General features: G+C 43.8%; 1 protein-coding gene across 2 annotated transcripts in view; it reads right to left on the reverse strand.

Moving 5' to 3' along the window:
- LOC121536014 (serine-rich coiled-coil domain-containing protein 2) overlaps nucleotides 1–16,735 on the reverse strand; it is a 122,464-nt gene that overhangs the window by 62,668 nt on the left and 43,061 nt on the right. For both annotated transcript variants that reach the window (XM_041843328.2, XM_041843399.2), the window contains exon 4: nucleotides 366–468. In XM_041843328.2, the coding sequence (XP_041699262.2) occupies nucleotides 366–468 (103 nt within the window). The remainder of the gene's footprint in view (nucleotides 1–365; nucleotides 469–16,735) is intronic.

Below are 16,735 nucleotides of genomic sequence, written 5' to 3' on the forward strand. Positions count from 1 at the left end.
AAGGCCTTCCCTTACCTGTACGGGTTTCATGCCTTTAAAGGAAGTTGCTATAGGACCCCTCCCCTTGTACTGGGGTGATGACCTCCTCACTCTAACTATGTCAGTCAAACAGGAGGGAGGGCAGATTGGGAGGCTTGACATGGCCTTATGCTAATTCTAATGCCATGCTTCAACATGATGCTTAGACCGTGAGGTGCATTCCTGTGTAGTCTGACAGGACAGCACTCTCCTTGTTCAGTCCCCTTTTCCCACACTCGCTCCCGGTAGACTAAGTTGCCCGTTGGCACAGATCTAGGGTCAGTTTACCCTCCACCTTACCAAAAAAATCATAATTAGATCAGTGTCTAGAGACAAACCACACTCACCGCTGTGCAAGGAGCCATCCTCAGGGAGGTCATCGTCCAGCATGAGATCATCGTCGTCCAGGTCACACCCAGACTCTAGGTTGTCCAGGTTGTTGAGTATGTCCTAGGGTTGGGGGGGACAGAGAGAGAGACTAAGATTATTCAGTTTGAGGCCTCAGAGTTTTTTTTCTTACAATAACAGAAGAGAAACCATTATGAAAGTGAAGTTCATCTCCTTCAAGGAAAATATGTAATTGAAGAACGAGATTGAAAGACCGAATTCCATGGTAATTTATTACACACAAAAATAAAACTGCTCTCTTGTTCAATAATGTCTGGAGTAAAACTACTTCCATTAGGGTGAGACAGTTCTTTTGAAAGCGCCAATCTAGGACGGGTCTGAAATACACAAAAAAATGTATGCAGATGACTGTAAGTCGCTTTGATAAAAGCGGGAATTAAAATATTATATGCAAAAATTACATTAAAAACGGCAAGTCAAAGCCAAGGTACACATTTTTATCAATATGTTGAAATCTTTAGCAACAAAAGGTAAACAAAATGTGAAAATAAATAGCTTGGGCCTTTTTTCATCTTAATGACCCTCAAGACATAGGTTGAAAATGGTGACTTATTTAACGAAAAACTACGATACAGGAATATATCTGCTGGAGTGAGAAAATTCTATCAAAGAGAACACATTTTAAACAAACGGTGGAATGGAAGAACTTCAAGGGGAGAGAGAGACAGAGAGAGAGAGAGAGAGAGAGAGAGAGAGAGAGAGAGAGAGAGAGAGAGAGAGAGAGAGAGAGAGAGAGAGAGAGAGAGAGAGACGGGAGAGAGAGAGAGAGACGGGAGAGAGAGAGAAAGAGGGTGAAAAACAACAACCAATCTTTGGCCATGAGAGAATCTGTCTGTCTCCGTAGTCCATATACAGTGTGGTTATCTTCCGGCACATTTTCTTTTTGCTCTGGCCCCCTGCCTTCTCTTAGGGCTTAGTCACAGCACAGCGCTCCTGGGAAATGACATTTCCCCATGGCAGACGCCCATCCATCCATAGCAGGCCCTTACAGCCTTATCTCCTGCTAGAAAAAACAACAACACAGGAGCTCCGAGGAGAGATCAATGGCCAAGGTCTTACGTTAGCTACAGTTTTAGGGATCTCGGATCCCATAAGCAGCCCTGTCGCTGGCGGCTTGCTCACTTCACATCAGAGCTACAGACAGACACTCGACCTCTATGTGGAACTGCCTGGGACATCTCACTGATATCTCTTACCCATTTGAAACGTACGAACACACAGGTGTGATCATTCTACAGTGGTTCCTGCAGCGATACGCTCAAACCAGTGTGATTTTAACACTTATTTAGAACGTCCATTTACTATTGATGCAACAGTCAGCGTTTGAGCTGGCCACAGAAACATTTTGCACAAACACAGTTTTTACAACGTTATGTCCTCAATGTGAGCAGTTTATTTTTGGATGCAATGTTCAGACATTCACAGAAGTAGCAACAGTGTAATACAACTCTCACCCAATCCGGAAAATGTAGGCTACATTAGTCGTAGCGCTGAGGAAAGAGTGACCTAACACAAGCGGTCATATTTAGCTAACTCTCGGCTGACAGAAACCATAATATGAATTAGCTAACAGCAATTACTATTTACAATTCATCACATCACGAGTGACCTCACCAGTTATGGAAATAATTGAGTAAAACACTTTCTAAAAATCGAAAGTAATCCGACAATGGGTAGTTTGTGTCGTCTACCATCATTCACTTCCGGACGTTTACTCGAAAGACGAGTGAACCATCCCTTCACCTGGTTTTGTTATAACATCGTTGGTCTGACAGACGTTTACGTGACAACCAGAATGCATTGTAGGATGTCAACAAACATGGCACCACACATAGCTGGCAATTAGCTTAGCATAAGCTCATCATAATCAGTACAACCTTCAAAAAATTATTTTACACACATCATACAGTATGTGTCCATTACAATCTAGGCAAGAATCGGAACGCCTGATTCATCACCAGTACATGAAAACATGAATAAAACAGTAAATACATTATGCTCCATACATACAGTGGGGGAAAAAAAGTATTTAGTCAGCCACCAATTGTGCAAGTTCTCCCACTTAAAAAGATGAGAGAGGCCTGTAATTTTCATCATAGGTGCACATCAACTATGACAGACAAATTGAGAAAAGAAAATCCAGAAAATCACATTGTAGGATTTTTAATGAATTTATTTGCAAATTATGGTGGAAAATAAGTATTTGGTCACCTACAAACAAGCAAGATTTCTGGCTCTCACAGACCTGTAACTTCTTCTTTAAGAGGCTCCTCTGTCCTCCACTCGTTACCTGTATTAATGGCACCTGTTTGAACTTGTTATCAGTATAAAAGACACCTGTCCACAACCTCAAACAGTCACACTCCAAACTCCACTATGGCCAAGACCAAAGAGCTGTCAAAGGACACCAGAAACAAAATTGTAGACCTGCACCAGGCTGGGAAGACTGAATCTGCAATAGGTAAGCAGCTTGGTTTGAAGAAATCAACTGTGGAGCAATTATTAGGAAATGGAAGACATACAAGACCACTGATAATCTCCCTCGATCTGGGGCTCCATGCAAGATCTCACCCCGTGGGGTCAAAATGATCAAATTTGAACATAGGGATACAAGAACGGTGAGCAAAAATCCCAGAACCACACGGGGGGACCTAGTGAATGACCTGCAGAGAGCTGGGACCAAAGTAACAAAGCCTACCATCAGTAACACACTACGCCGCCAGGGACTCAAATCCTGCAGTGCCAGACGTGTCCCCCTGCTTAAGCCAGTACATGTCCAGGCCCGTCTGAAGTTTGCTAGAGTGCATTTGGATGATCCAGAAGAGGATTGGGAGAATGTCATATGGTCAGATGAAACCAAAAATATAACTTTTTGGTAAAAACTCAACTCGTCGTGTTTGGAGGACAAAGAATGCTGAGTTGCATCCAAAGAACACCATACCTACTGTGAAGCATGGGGGTGGAAACATCATGCTTTGGGGCTGTTTTTCTGCAAAGGGACCAGGACGACTGATCCGTGTAAAGGAAAGAATGAATGGGGCCATGTATCGTGAGATTTTGAGTGAAAACCTCCTTCCATCAGCAAGGGCTTTGAAGATGAAACGTGGCTGGGTCTTTCAGCATGACAATGATCCCAAACACACGGCCGAAGGAGTGGCTTCGTAAGAAGCATTTCAAGGTCCTGGAGTGGCCTAGCCAGTCTCCAGATCTCAACCCCATAGAAAATCTTTGGAGGGAGTTGAAAGTCCGTGTTGCCAAGCGACAGCCCCAAAACATCACTGCTCTAGAGGAGATCTGCATGGAGGAATGGGCCAAAATACCAGCAACAGTGTGTGAAAACCTTGTGAAGACTTACAGAAAACGTTTGACCTGTGTCATTGCCAACAAAGGGTATATAACAAAGTATTGAGAAACGTTTGTTATTGACCAAATACTTATTTCCCACCATAATTTGCAAATAAATTCATTAAAAATCCTACAATGTGATTCGCTGGGAAAAAAATTCTCATTTTGTCTGTCATAGTTGACGTGTACCTATGATGAAAATTACAGGCCTCTCTCATCTTTTTAAGTGGGAGAACTTGCACAATTGGTGGCTGACTAAATACTTTTTTCCCCACTGTACATACATACATACATAAATACGGTGTGCTACAGTAAAAAGAACACGATATACAGAAACTATAATGATAATGTAATAAGGCACTTACTTTGATAGGAACGCACACATGTCCAAAGTTATTATTAGTAGTGAAGGCAATGCAGGCACCAGCCGTAAAATTTAGGAAAAAGTTTGTGCTTGTCCTGCTCAGTAAGGCCTCAAACGTAAATTATCTGCAACACTGAAATGGGCTACTTCTATGTGAATTAATGAGGTGGCGGAACACCCCTCAATTCAATCTGTTGTTAGGAAATAACATTTGATAGAAAATAATTTGAAATTGACAAGTTGAAACATATATAATTAGCAGGCAGCGTGCCTTGCTTTGAGAGTAGCGTGGTTAACTGTCCTGTTGAGTGACAATCACATTTTGGAAAAGTGAGTGCATTCTGACATCACACGCATAACAAAAACTCACGCTGGGGGGACAGTTAGAGATATTTGGTTAAAGGTTAAAGTAACTCACAACATACAGTATTGTAAGGCTGTCCCTGACAAAAAAAATAATATTTGTCGACCGAGAGTCATCTGCTCTTTCGACCAATCATTTTTAAGCGCACTGTTTGATTAAATAATTAAGACACACAAATGACTAGAGGGAGTACGAACGCAATTGATCTGATTGTGCAGGGCCGGGCTCAGACTTGCTGCGCTATGTTAAAAAAAATGACAGCCAGTGACTGTGTGACTAGCACCCGTTGTCTCTCTCTCCTCCCTGCTGCTGTGACCACCACAGAACATCAACAGTGTTTATCGCGCTGTCCGTGTTGCTGAAGCTGCAACAGGTTGACTCAAGTTTGCCAAAAAAGCACCTGGAAGCACCTGGATGGTCTTCAAGACTCTTGGAATAATGTTCTATGGACAGATGAGTCAAAAGTATAACTTCTTGGACGACATGGGTCCCGTTATGCCTGGCGAAAACCAAACACTGCATTCCACAGTAAGAACCTTATACCAACGGTCAAGCATGGTGGTGGTGGTGTGATGGTTTGGGGATGCTTTGCTGCCTTAGGACCTGGACGACTTTCCCTAATAGAAGGAATCATGAATTCTGCTCTGTATCAGAGAATGTCAGGCCATCTGTCTGTGAGCTGAAGCGCAGCTGGGTCATGCAGCAAGACAATGATCAAAAACACACAATCAAGTCTACATGAATATGGTTAAAAAGCAACACATTTGAAGTTTTGGAATGGCCTAGTCAAAGTGAAGACCAATCCCAATTGAGATGTTGTGGCAGGACTTGAAACGAGCAGTTCATTCTTGAAAACTCACAAATGGTCGCTGAGTTAAAGCAGTTCTGCATGGAGGAGTAGGCCAAAATTCCTCCACAGCAATGTGAGAGAATGATCAACAACTACAGAGAATTTGGTTGGAGTCATTGCAGCTAAAGGCGGCACAACCAGTTATTGAGTGTAAGGGGGGCAATTACTTTTTCACACATAACTTTGTTAATTAAATAAATAAAATAAGTATAATTTTGTTTTGTTATTTGTAAACTCAGGTTCCCTTCATCTAATATTAGGTTTTGGTTGAAGATCTGATAAAATTCAGTATAAAAACATAAGCAAAAATAGAGAAAAACAGGAAGCGGGCAAATACATTATATACATCGCTGTGAAAAGGTATGTAAACGCCGCTGTCGGTGTTCTGTCTCTAAACGATGTCTATCACTAGCAGCACTATATCACCATGTGTAACATCCTGGTCTCAGAGCATTTAGTATTATTCTGTACGTAAATACGAGACACGCCACTATGTTACATTCCGTATGGTATGTATTCATTTGTGGATGTCCATCACCCATGTCGTATGATACACTATATAGACAAACATTGACAGTAGAATGGCCTTACTGAAGAGCTCAGTGACTTTCAACGTGGCACCGTCATAGGATGCCACCTTTCCAACAAGTCAGTTCGTCAAATTTCTGCCCTGCTAGAGCTGCCCCGGTCACACTGTAAGTGCTGATAGTTCCAGTGAAGGGAAATCTTAATGCTACAGCATACATTTACATTCTAGACCATTCTGTGCTTCCAACTTCGTGGCAACAGTTTAGGGAAGACCCTTTACTGTTTCAGCATTACAATGTCCCTGTGCACAAAGCGAGGTCCATACAGAAATGGTTTGTCGACATCGGTGTGGAAGAACTTGACTGACCTGCACAGAGCCCTGACCTCAACCCCATTGAACACCTTTGGGATGAATTGGAACCCCGACTGCAAGCCAGGCCTAATCACCCAACATCAGTGCCCGACCTCACTAATGCTCGTGGCTGAATGGAAGCAAGTCCCCACAGCAATGTTCCAACATCTAGTGGAAAACCTTCCAAGAAGAGTGGAGGCTGTTATAGCAGCAAAGGGGGTACCAACTCCATATTAATGCCCATGATTTTGGAATGAGATGTTCGACGAGCAGGTGTCCACATACTTTTGGTCATGTAGTGTATGTAACGAATTAAAATGCCTATTATATTACAAATTTGCAAAACGTACTATATGTTACGAATTTGCAAAACTTATGTTATGTTACAAATTCTAGCTAGCTGGCTAACGTTAGCTAGGTTAGGTGTTAGGGTTAAGATTAGGAGTTAGGTTAAAGGGTTAAGATTAGGAGTTAGGTTAAAGGGTTAAGGTTAGGGGAAGGGTTAGCTAGCATGCTAAGTAGTTGCAAAGTAGCTAAAAAGTAATAAGTAGTTGAAAAGTTGCTATGAGCTAAAACGCAAAAGTTGTCCATGATGAGATTCGAACTCTCAACCTTTGGGCTGCTAGACGTTCGCATTATACGCCCACCAATCCACCCTGACCATGCACCTTACTTTCGTTTTTGCCTTAAGCTACCATGTCTTATGTAACCATACCAAATCTAAAATATCATACTAATTTGAGTGTTCCCGGATTTACATTTACTATGTTACGTCTAGTTTATGAGACCAGGCTGTGTGTAAATGTACTTGGCGAATAAAGGTGATTGTGATCTCTCAAAGTAACTCATTCACAGCATTCAGTATTGGCCACACTTTATAATAGTTTGATGGTATAAGTACTAACAGGCTCACCCGAGTCCGAGCTCTGAATGACAATTGGGTGCTGTCCCTTTAAGATCTCAGCTTGTACTAGGGTTGGGCAGTATCCATATTTTCATACCGTCATACCGTTTCTGTACCATACCAGGGTATGCAGTATTACCGGAAGTGCACACAATGGACGCCATTTCCCAAAAAGAAATACATGTACTAGTTTTTAATGATTTCTTTATTTTGCACAAAACAATTTAGGCAACATGGACCGTCGGTATGCCTTTACACCCGGTATACAGTACACACACTATATCGCCCAAGCCTGGCTTGTACCCATGAAACCGATCTAGAAACTAAATCTTGAAAGGCCGTCCCGCCAGGAGGGGCTTGTATTGAACTCTATTGCACCCAATTCCGGTCCTTCGAGATTTCTGGACCTTCGAGCCGGATGGCCAGATAGTGTAGGCCTATATGGTGTGTGTTCTTTGTTCTGGATCCTGTCCGCTTTAGCTGTCCTTCAACTGTCCTTCCTCAAATGATGCAAGACAGCTTGGCTGGCACACTGTGTATCTTTATACCACTTCTACTAGGCCCAACCACCCTCCTCATGACTTCATTAGAGCATCCTATTAACAAGAAGTCTACAACCTGGTTTACAGAGTAGCCTTGTTATCTCCTCTTCAATGGCTTGTGTGTATCTGTTTTCAGAGTGTACTACTTTCTCTCTGTGTGTTTTGGTCTTTTTACAAACATTAATTTCATATTGCAGGGTCATGCATGCACATATTTTAAGTATGGGTGGTCCAAGGAATCATACCCACTATCCTGGCGTAGCAAGCGCCATGCTCTACCAACTGAGCTACAGAGGACCACAGACAGGTAGATTCACAGACATGATCATTTTACTGAATTTATCTCACTAAAACCTGGACATTCTGTAACGTATATGTGTTACCTTCATAACATACAAGGCTTTGACGATTTTAACTTTCAAAACCTTGGAAACTTTTTCTGTGGTTATGTTTCCAGATTGTTACCATATATGTCTTTCCCTCTGTGAATGGAAAAATACACAACATGTAAACTTTGGTCTCTATACATGTGGTCCTCTGTAGCTCAATGTGGTCCTCTGTAGCTCAGCTGGTAGAGCACGGCGCTTGTAACGCCAGGGTAGTGGGTTCGATCCCCGGGACCACCCATACACAAAAATGTATGCACGCATGACTGTAAGTCGCTTTGGATAAAAGCGTCTGCTAAATGGCATATTATTATTATTAATTTTTATTCTCACAACGGAGTGGCTTCTCCAACCGGTGGGCAGAGTACAATGGCAGAGCAGAGTTCCACAAACGCAATCTGTGAAGACCTTTGTAACCAAGTTCTTCTCTTTCATTTTATACAGCAGCACTTTTATGAGAACGCCGCTCAACGGGCAGATATGAGCTTGATTATTTTCTCCACATTGATTTCTAACTTTTCTACTGAATCGATAAGTAGAGTACATGGAATTTAACCAATACTATGCTGGACTAAATATCCGTCAGCAGATAGCATCAACACCTGACCCAAGTCCTGACGTAGACAAGTCTGGCCAAAGATGGTCCCGCCATCTAGGGTTCCTGGAGGAGACAGTGGGGGTAGAGCTGGTCAAAATGTAAAAGTAAAAAAACTACAATTTTGTGACCCAGTATAACCATCTCATCTTGTACCACTCCACTGGTTATATAGCTGCCCAGCCTAGAAAAATCACAGGGGCTGATGGAAGTTGAAGTTCTGAGCTAGTTTAAATCTATTTCATGCCTCCCCAATCTGGACTTCATTTAAAAGCAGCCTGTAAAGCTGCTTTCATGTTTTGCTTCACGACCACAGCTGTCGGAGTGAAACCACCCTTAAAATATGACCCAACTGTTGGGAGTCACACACACACCAACGCACGTATGCACACCAGAGAAATCCACAGCATTAGAAAGTGGTTATTGGACTGTTGGAGGGAGAGAGCACGCTTCTCCCTCTCTCATCAATATTTGTTTCAATTGATGGACACAGCTGTTGGAGTGAAACGACCCTAAAAATATGACCATGTTTTTTTTTGGGGGGGAGACAGAGAAATCCACAGCCTTAAATATGATTATTGGACTGTTGGAGGGAGAGAGCAAGCTTCTACCTCATCAATAGTTGAGGGTCGCCTCACCAATGCCGTGTGACAGTCACTGAATAGGCAGGAACTACAGAGAGAAAGCACAAGACTCCAAAAAGCCGTCTTTCGGGGGAGAGAGAGAGCGAGAAGAGTCCACTTTAAGGATTGATGTCTGGTGGAGAGAGAGAGAGAGAGAGAGAGAGAGAGAGAGAGAGAGAGAGAGAGAGAGAGAGAGAGAGAGACAGAGACAGAGACAGAGACAGAGACAGTCCACTAAGGTTGATGTCTGGTGGAGTGATCGCATTAACATTACCTCTCCCGGTCGGGCGCCACGCATGACACAAAGTGACAACTTAATGAGCAATGTAACTCAGCAAACTTTTCTTTCGGTGAAGGAGTTGTTCTGTTTTAGTCCGTTGAGGCAAATTTAACTTCACGAGACCCAATTAAAAGTCCTACATAGCAGCGTCGGGCCTGTCAACATCATTGACTCACCGGGGCCTTATTCAGAGGCATTGGGGTGTCTTTCTCTAGAGCGCCACACTGAAGGCTTCGCACGACGCTGACCCAGGCCATGATCGTGCCACAATGGCAAAGACAGTGAGATCTGCAACACGGAGAGCCACTCACCATCAGCCAGAAATTTATCTCACCGGCCCATTCTGGCTGTGGGCTGTTGTCTCACTGGGCTAAATAAGGGTGGGTCATGAGGGGAGACCAGACCAGGACTGCCTTATAGAGACCAGCCTCGTCCAGCGTACTGAGTTAAGCCAACCATCCACAATGTTTGAACCAAACATTCAATATCATTTCTCAATCAGAAATGATCAAACACAAACTGAGGTTGCAGACTTTTGTATGGGCCTTGCTATGTCCCAGCCACCACTAAAGGTCTACCGCAATAATGGAGACGAGAGATCAGCCTTTTAACGCCTTAGCGTGCGGTGTGGCAGTATGTGTCGGAGGGGAGGCTAGGAGAGAGCGAGAGCGAGCTGAAGGGTAATGACATTGTCAAGCAGTATCAGTAAAGTGGAAGGAAAAAGGTCAGGCCCATCATGAGCATGATTAAATCGCCGCTACGCTCATGCACTGAGTAAATCCTGCTTGTGTCAGAGCACTGACTACAGGCGTATGCTTTAGAGGCCACACGGAGGAGGAGGCAGGGTTGCTTTGCAAATACACTGGAGACACATCTCCACGCTCATTCACAGGGAGAGAACACTATTTGCCACCTTTCACCTACAGTGGCTTGCGGAAGTATTCACACCCTTAGCATTTTTCCTATTTTGTTGCCTTACAACCTGGAATTAAAATTGATTTTGGGGGGGTTTGTATCATTTGATTTACACAACATGCCTACCACTTTGAAGATGCAAAATAATTTTTTTGGTGAAACAAACAAGAAATAAGACAAAAAAAAACTGAAAACTTGAGCGTGCATAACTTTTCACCCCCCCAAAGTCAACACTTTGTAGAGCCACCTTTTGCAGCAATTAGTCCCCTGTAGCTCAGTTGGTAGAGCATGGCGCTTGCAACGCCAGGGTTGTGAGTTCGTTTCCCACGGGGGGCCAGTATGAAAATGTATGCACTCACTAACTAAGTCGCTCTGGATAAGAGCGTGTGCTAAATGACTAAAATGTATGTCTCTATAAGCTTGGCACATCTAGCCACTGGGATTTTTGCCCATTCTTCAAGGCAAAACTGCTCCAGCTCCTTCAAGTTGGATGGGTTCCGCTGGTGTACAGCAATCTTTAAGTCATACCACAGATTCTCAATTGTATTGAGGTCTGGGCTTTGACTAGGCCATTCCAAGACATTTAAAATGTTTCCCCTTAAACCACTCGAGTGTTGCTTTAGCAGTATGCTTAGGGTCATTGTGTTCTCGGGGTGATGAGAGGTGTTGGGTTTGTGCCAGACATAGCGTTTTCCTTGATGGCCAAAAAGCTCAATTTTAGGCTCATCTGACCAGAGTACCTTCTTCCATATGTTTGGGGAGTCTCCCACATGCCTTTTGGTGAACACCAAACGTGTTTGCTTATTTTTTTCCTTAAGCAATGGCTTTTTTCTGGCCACTCTTCCGTAAAACCCAGCTCTGTGGAGTGTATGGCTTAAAGTGGTCCTATGGACAGATACTCCAATCTCCGCTGTGGAGCTTTGCAGCTCCTTCAGGGTTATCTTTGGTCTCTTTGTTACATCTCTGATTAATGCCCTCCTTGCCTGGTTTGTGAGTTTTGGTGGGCGGCCCTCTCTTGGCAGGTTTGTTGTGGTGCCATATTCTTTCCATTGCTTCATAGCAAAGGGGGTGAATACATATGCACGCACCACTTTCCCGTTATTCATCTTTTAGAATCTTTTTAAACAAGTTATTTTTTTCATTTCACTTCACCAATTTGGACTATTTTGTGTATGTCCATTACATGAAATCCAAATAAAAATCATTTTAAATTACAGGTTGTAATGCAACAAAATAGGAAAAACTATGAATACATAAAGCTTATAATGGAGGTCGTTTTTGCCTTACAGCCATTACAGCGTAGCCTAGCTCTCCTTTCATTCTCATAAGACTATATTGGGGCTATACATTGAAATGGTGAACGATGAGCTAAGAATATGCATTATTTCTGAGTGAATTACAGAGTGTGTTCTGTGCAGTAATGGGTTCCATTGTACGCTGTAGATTTTAGTATGGCTTTCCATTCAATGCATGCAATCCACCCATCACACAGTACATCCAGGTCCCTAATACACAGTAAACATGACATATTTAGCACTGACACAATAGGCTGACTGAGCCTCAGTTTAGCCTAATGACTAAAACAAAGACACCTAGAGGCTGCCACCTTCACCGGCTAATCAAGAGCCCATTAGGAACACTAGGCCAAGAGAGACCCAGAGAGCATAGATTTGAGATTCAGTGCAGGGATGGATTAAAAGAGCAGGCTTCTGGCAGTCTCTCTGTGATGATCTGGGAGGAATCTCGGTGGGGGGAGAAGAGAGCGAGATGCAGAGGAGGAAGAGAGGTTCTGGGTCATCAGCACACTGCAAGGAGAGGGAAATATTTAGGGGCTTGGGGCCAGGTTTTTGACCTTGGATGAATTACACGCAACTATATTTGCTGCTACTGTACTTGGTATCCTTCACTAGATATGGTCTGTTGTCTTTTACAAAACCACAAGGGCAGGTGGACATTACACTGGCTATGGTTGCTGTTGGAATACAGGCGCATTGCAGAGGAAAAACATTTGTGATCATATTTTCAGCGTATATTCCTCTGCAGAATTTCCGAGCATTGCCAATGCCATGCAACTTGGTGGCTTTATTTATATGAGAGAGACAAAGTCCAAGGAACTCCAAAAAGTGTGAAACAATACGGAGAACAATGAGTCTCACCAGACACACTGGAGTTAGCCCAGTGCCTCACACTGGATGGAGTTAGCCCAGTGCCTCACACTGGATGGAGTTAGCCCTGTTCTTCACACTGGATGGAGTTAGCCCTGTTCTTCACACTGGATGGAGTTAGCCCTGTTCTTCACACTGGATGGAGTTAGCCCAGTTCTTCACACTGGATGGAGTTAGCCCTGTTCTTCACACTGGATGGAGTTAGCCCTGTTCTTCACACTGGATGGAGTTAGCCCAGTTCTTCTGGACATAATGTGCTCCGCCTGCATATTCTCTGCTCTAGCAGTGGGGATGATTATAGAGGAGAAACTCCCCATGAGGACAAAGGCTATTTTAAGCTTAGGGGTTAGGTTTAGTGTACGGATTACAAATAGAGTTACGGTAAGGGATTCGGTTTAGGGTTAGGGGTTAAGGTAAGGGAAAATAGGAAAGGAAATAATGTTATGTCCCCACAAGGACAGAAGAACAAAACGTGTGTGTGTGTGTGTGTGTGTGTGTGTGTCAGAGAGAGCAAGAGAGAGTGAGCGAGGATAAGGGGATGGGTGAGGGGGATCTGAGCTGTGAGAAGCATGAATGAGGGCGATGGTGACACACCTATATACCTACCCCAGCCTGCAGGCCTATAGACTTCACCAGCCATCACACCCATCTTGGACCAACACTGCCACCCTGTGGCCTGTCTGCACACGTTTTATTTACAGCAGCCTTGTACTACTATAATAGGAGTCTCCCACAAGCAATGTAAGCAACATGACAACAATACCTTCTGGGGACAAGAACAGAAGAGTCAAATCAATAGTTGTCTCCGATGGGCATTTATGGTGTCTAGTGTTCAGTGGTTATCATGCGAAGTCATTGTCAACATATGAATTGGCTTTCAAAGCATACAGACTACCTCCTCTATTGTTGATACCTGACGTGATCTGTGAATCTGTATGCTGTATGTCCCAATAAAACCATGTGAATAGAACATCACAGCCTTGTGCACTGAAACACTGCATCGATACATTTCGATCTATTGAAGCTAGATCTGGCCCAGATGTGCTTTGTCTTTGGCGGTTTAGCGAGCTGATGTTGAGCAGTGCCGCTGCTGTGAGGAAATGAGTGCTCAGCGGAAGGAAGGCTCAGCGGGGCTGATGTAGCCTGAGCATAACGGACATCCCCACACGGAGGGTGACAGAGCAGGATATGGGACGCAGCCTGGGACACTAGGTCCAGGACCACCTTGACGTTTTTGTTACGTTACAGCCTTATTCTAAAATTGATTGAATTGTTTTTCTTCCCCTCATCAATCTACACACAATACCCCATAATGACAAAGCAAAAACTGGTTTTTAGAATTGTTTGCAAATGTATTAAAAATAACAAAATGGAAATATCACATTTACATAAGTATTCAGACCCTTCTTGGGTATGACGCTACAAGCTTGGCACACCTGTATTTGGGGAGTTTCTCCCATTCTTCTCTGCAGATCCTCTCAAGCTCGGTCAGGTTGGATGGGGAGCGTCGCTACACAGCTATTTTCAGGTCTCTCCAGAGATGTTTGATCGGGTTCAAGTCCGGGCTCTGGCTGGGCCACTAAAGGACACTCCTGAAGCCACTCCTGCGTTGTCTTCGCTGTGGGCTTAGGGTCTTTGTCCTGTTGGAAGGTGAACCTCTGCCCCAGTGTGAGGTCCTGTGGAGCAGGTTTTCATCAAGGATCTCGCTGTACTTTGCTCCGTTCATCTTTCCCTCAAACCTGACTCCAGTACCTGCTGCTAACAACATCCCCACAGCATGATGCTGCCACCACCATGCTTCACCGTAGGGATAGTGCCAGGTTTCCTCCAGGCGTGACGCTTGGCATTCAGGCCAAAGAGTTCAATCTTGGTTTCATCATGTTTTTTTCTCATGGTCTGAGAGTCCTTTAGGAAAACTACAAGCGGGCTGTCATGTGCCTTTACTGAGGAGTGCTGCAGAGATGGTTGTCCTTCTGGAAGGTTCTCCAATCTCCACAGAGAAACTCTGGAGCTCTGTCAGAGTGACCATCGGGTTCTTGATCACCTCCCTGACCAAGGCCCTTCTCCCCCGATCGCTCAGTTTGGCCGGGCGGCCTGCCCTTGATGGTTCCAAACTTCATTCATTTAAGAATGATGGAGGGCACTGTGTTCTTGGGGACACTGCAGAAACATTTTGGTACCCTTCCCCAGATCTGTGCCTCGACACAATCCTGTCTCGGAGCTCTACGGAGAATTCCTTTGACCTCATGGCTTGGTTTTTGCTCTGACATGCACTGTCAACTGTGGGACCTTATATAGACATGTGTGTGCCTTTCCAAATCATGTCCAATCAATTAAATGTACCACAGGTGGACTCCAATCAAGTTGTAGAAACGTCTCAAAGATGACCAATGGAAACAGGATGCACCTGAGCTCAATTTCGAGTCTCATAGCAAAGGGTCTGAATACTTATCTAAAAAATGTAAACATTTCTAAAAACCTGTTTTCTCTGTCCTTATGGGGTAGTGTGTGTAGATTGATGAGGGGAAAAAATGTATTTAAATCAATTTTAGAACAAGGCTGTATCGTAACAAAATGTGGAAAAATGGAAGGGGTCTGAATACTTTCCGTGTGTGTGTGTGTGTGTGTGTGTAGTACCAGTCAAAAATTGATGTTGAGGAGGTGGTGTGAGGGTGCTTTGCTGGTGACACTGTCTGTGATATATTTAGAATTCAAGGCACACTTAATCAGCATGGCTTCCACAGCATTCTGCAGCAATATGGCATCCCATCTGGTTTGGGCTTAGTGGGACTATCATTTGTTTTTCAACAGGACAATGACCCAACACACCTCCAGGCTGTGTAAAGGCTATTTGACCAAGAAGGAGAGTGATGGAGTGCTGAATCAGATGACCTGGCCTCAACAATCACCCGACCTCAACCCAATTGAGATGGTTTGGACCTCAGAATGAAGGAAAAGCAGCCAACAAGTGCTCCGCATATGTGGGAACTCCTTCAAGACTGTTGGAAAAGCATTCTAGGTGAAGCTGGTTGAGAGAATGCCAAGAGTGTGCAAAGCTGTCAAGGCAAAGGGTGGCTACTTTGAAGAATCTAAAATATATTTGTTTAACACGTTTTTGGTTACTACATGATTCCATATGTGTTATGTCATCATTTAGATGTCTTCACTATTATTCTACAATGTAGAAAATAGTTTTAAAAAATAAAGAAAAACCCTGGAATGAGTAGGTGTCCAAACTTTTGACTGGTACTGTGTTATTTTTGTTTCTTTTTGACCATTTTAATTGAAAACAAATCACAGTAAGCTACTGAATTGTTACCAAGAAATGGAAAAACGGCTGCATTGGACCTTTAACACTCCACTGGATCCTGGATTGAATGAGCATCCAGTCGTCCGGCCTCTGTGTGTGTGTGTCGACATTGGTCAGCAGATGGTCATGTGAATGTTGGGTGTGCTTTTGCCACAGACTGATGTAATATAATGAAAAATCTAATCAAATACCTCAGCCTGGTTGAAAATTATTCTAGTAGTATTTCTAAGAGCAGTCACTGTATAATGATGACAGCGGGCTCCCTGCAGGAGCGAGGAAGGCTATCAAATAGCTGCGGCTGAATAAATCACGCTTCCGGGGCCGGATCTTTAACTAACACACAACTCTCTCAGTCCCTAACGAAGCACCACTGCTCTCTCTGTCCTCGTTAAAAGAGAGCAGCACAGGAGGCCTTCATTTTTCAAAGCTAATCACAAGCCTCTGAAGAAACCGATGCAGCCGCCGCCACTGGGTGAGTGCGGCTTGGGGCCCGATCATGTCACAACCACAGACATAATTAAACTTATTTGACTTTAATACCCCCGCAGATATTCATAATAAATTCAATTTTTGTTAGGAAGGCAATTCCCGGAGCTGCAGACATGACAGTTTTAGAGGGCTTGGTTCTCTCTCTCTCTCTCTCTCTGCCCGTCTGTCTGGGTCTGTCTCTGTCTGTGTCGCCGTCTGTCGCTGTCTGCCCGGGTCTGTCTCTATCTGTCTCCATCTGTCTCCAACCCTCTGTTAATCTCCTCGCGCTCCGTCGGTCTCTCCGTCGGTCTCTCTCTC

The sequence above is a fragment of the Coregonus clupeaformis genome, chromosome 1 (genome assembly GCF_020615455.1).
Source record: "Coregonus clupeaformis isolate EN_2021a chromosome 1, ASM2061545v1, whole genome shotgun sequence".
NCBI classification, from domain to species: domain Eukaryota; kingdom Metazoa; phylum Chordata; class Actinopteri; order Salmoniformes; family Salmonidae; genus Coregonus; species Coregonus clupeaformis.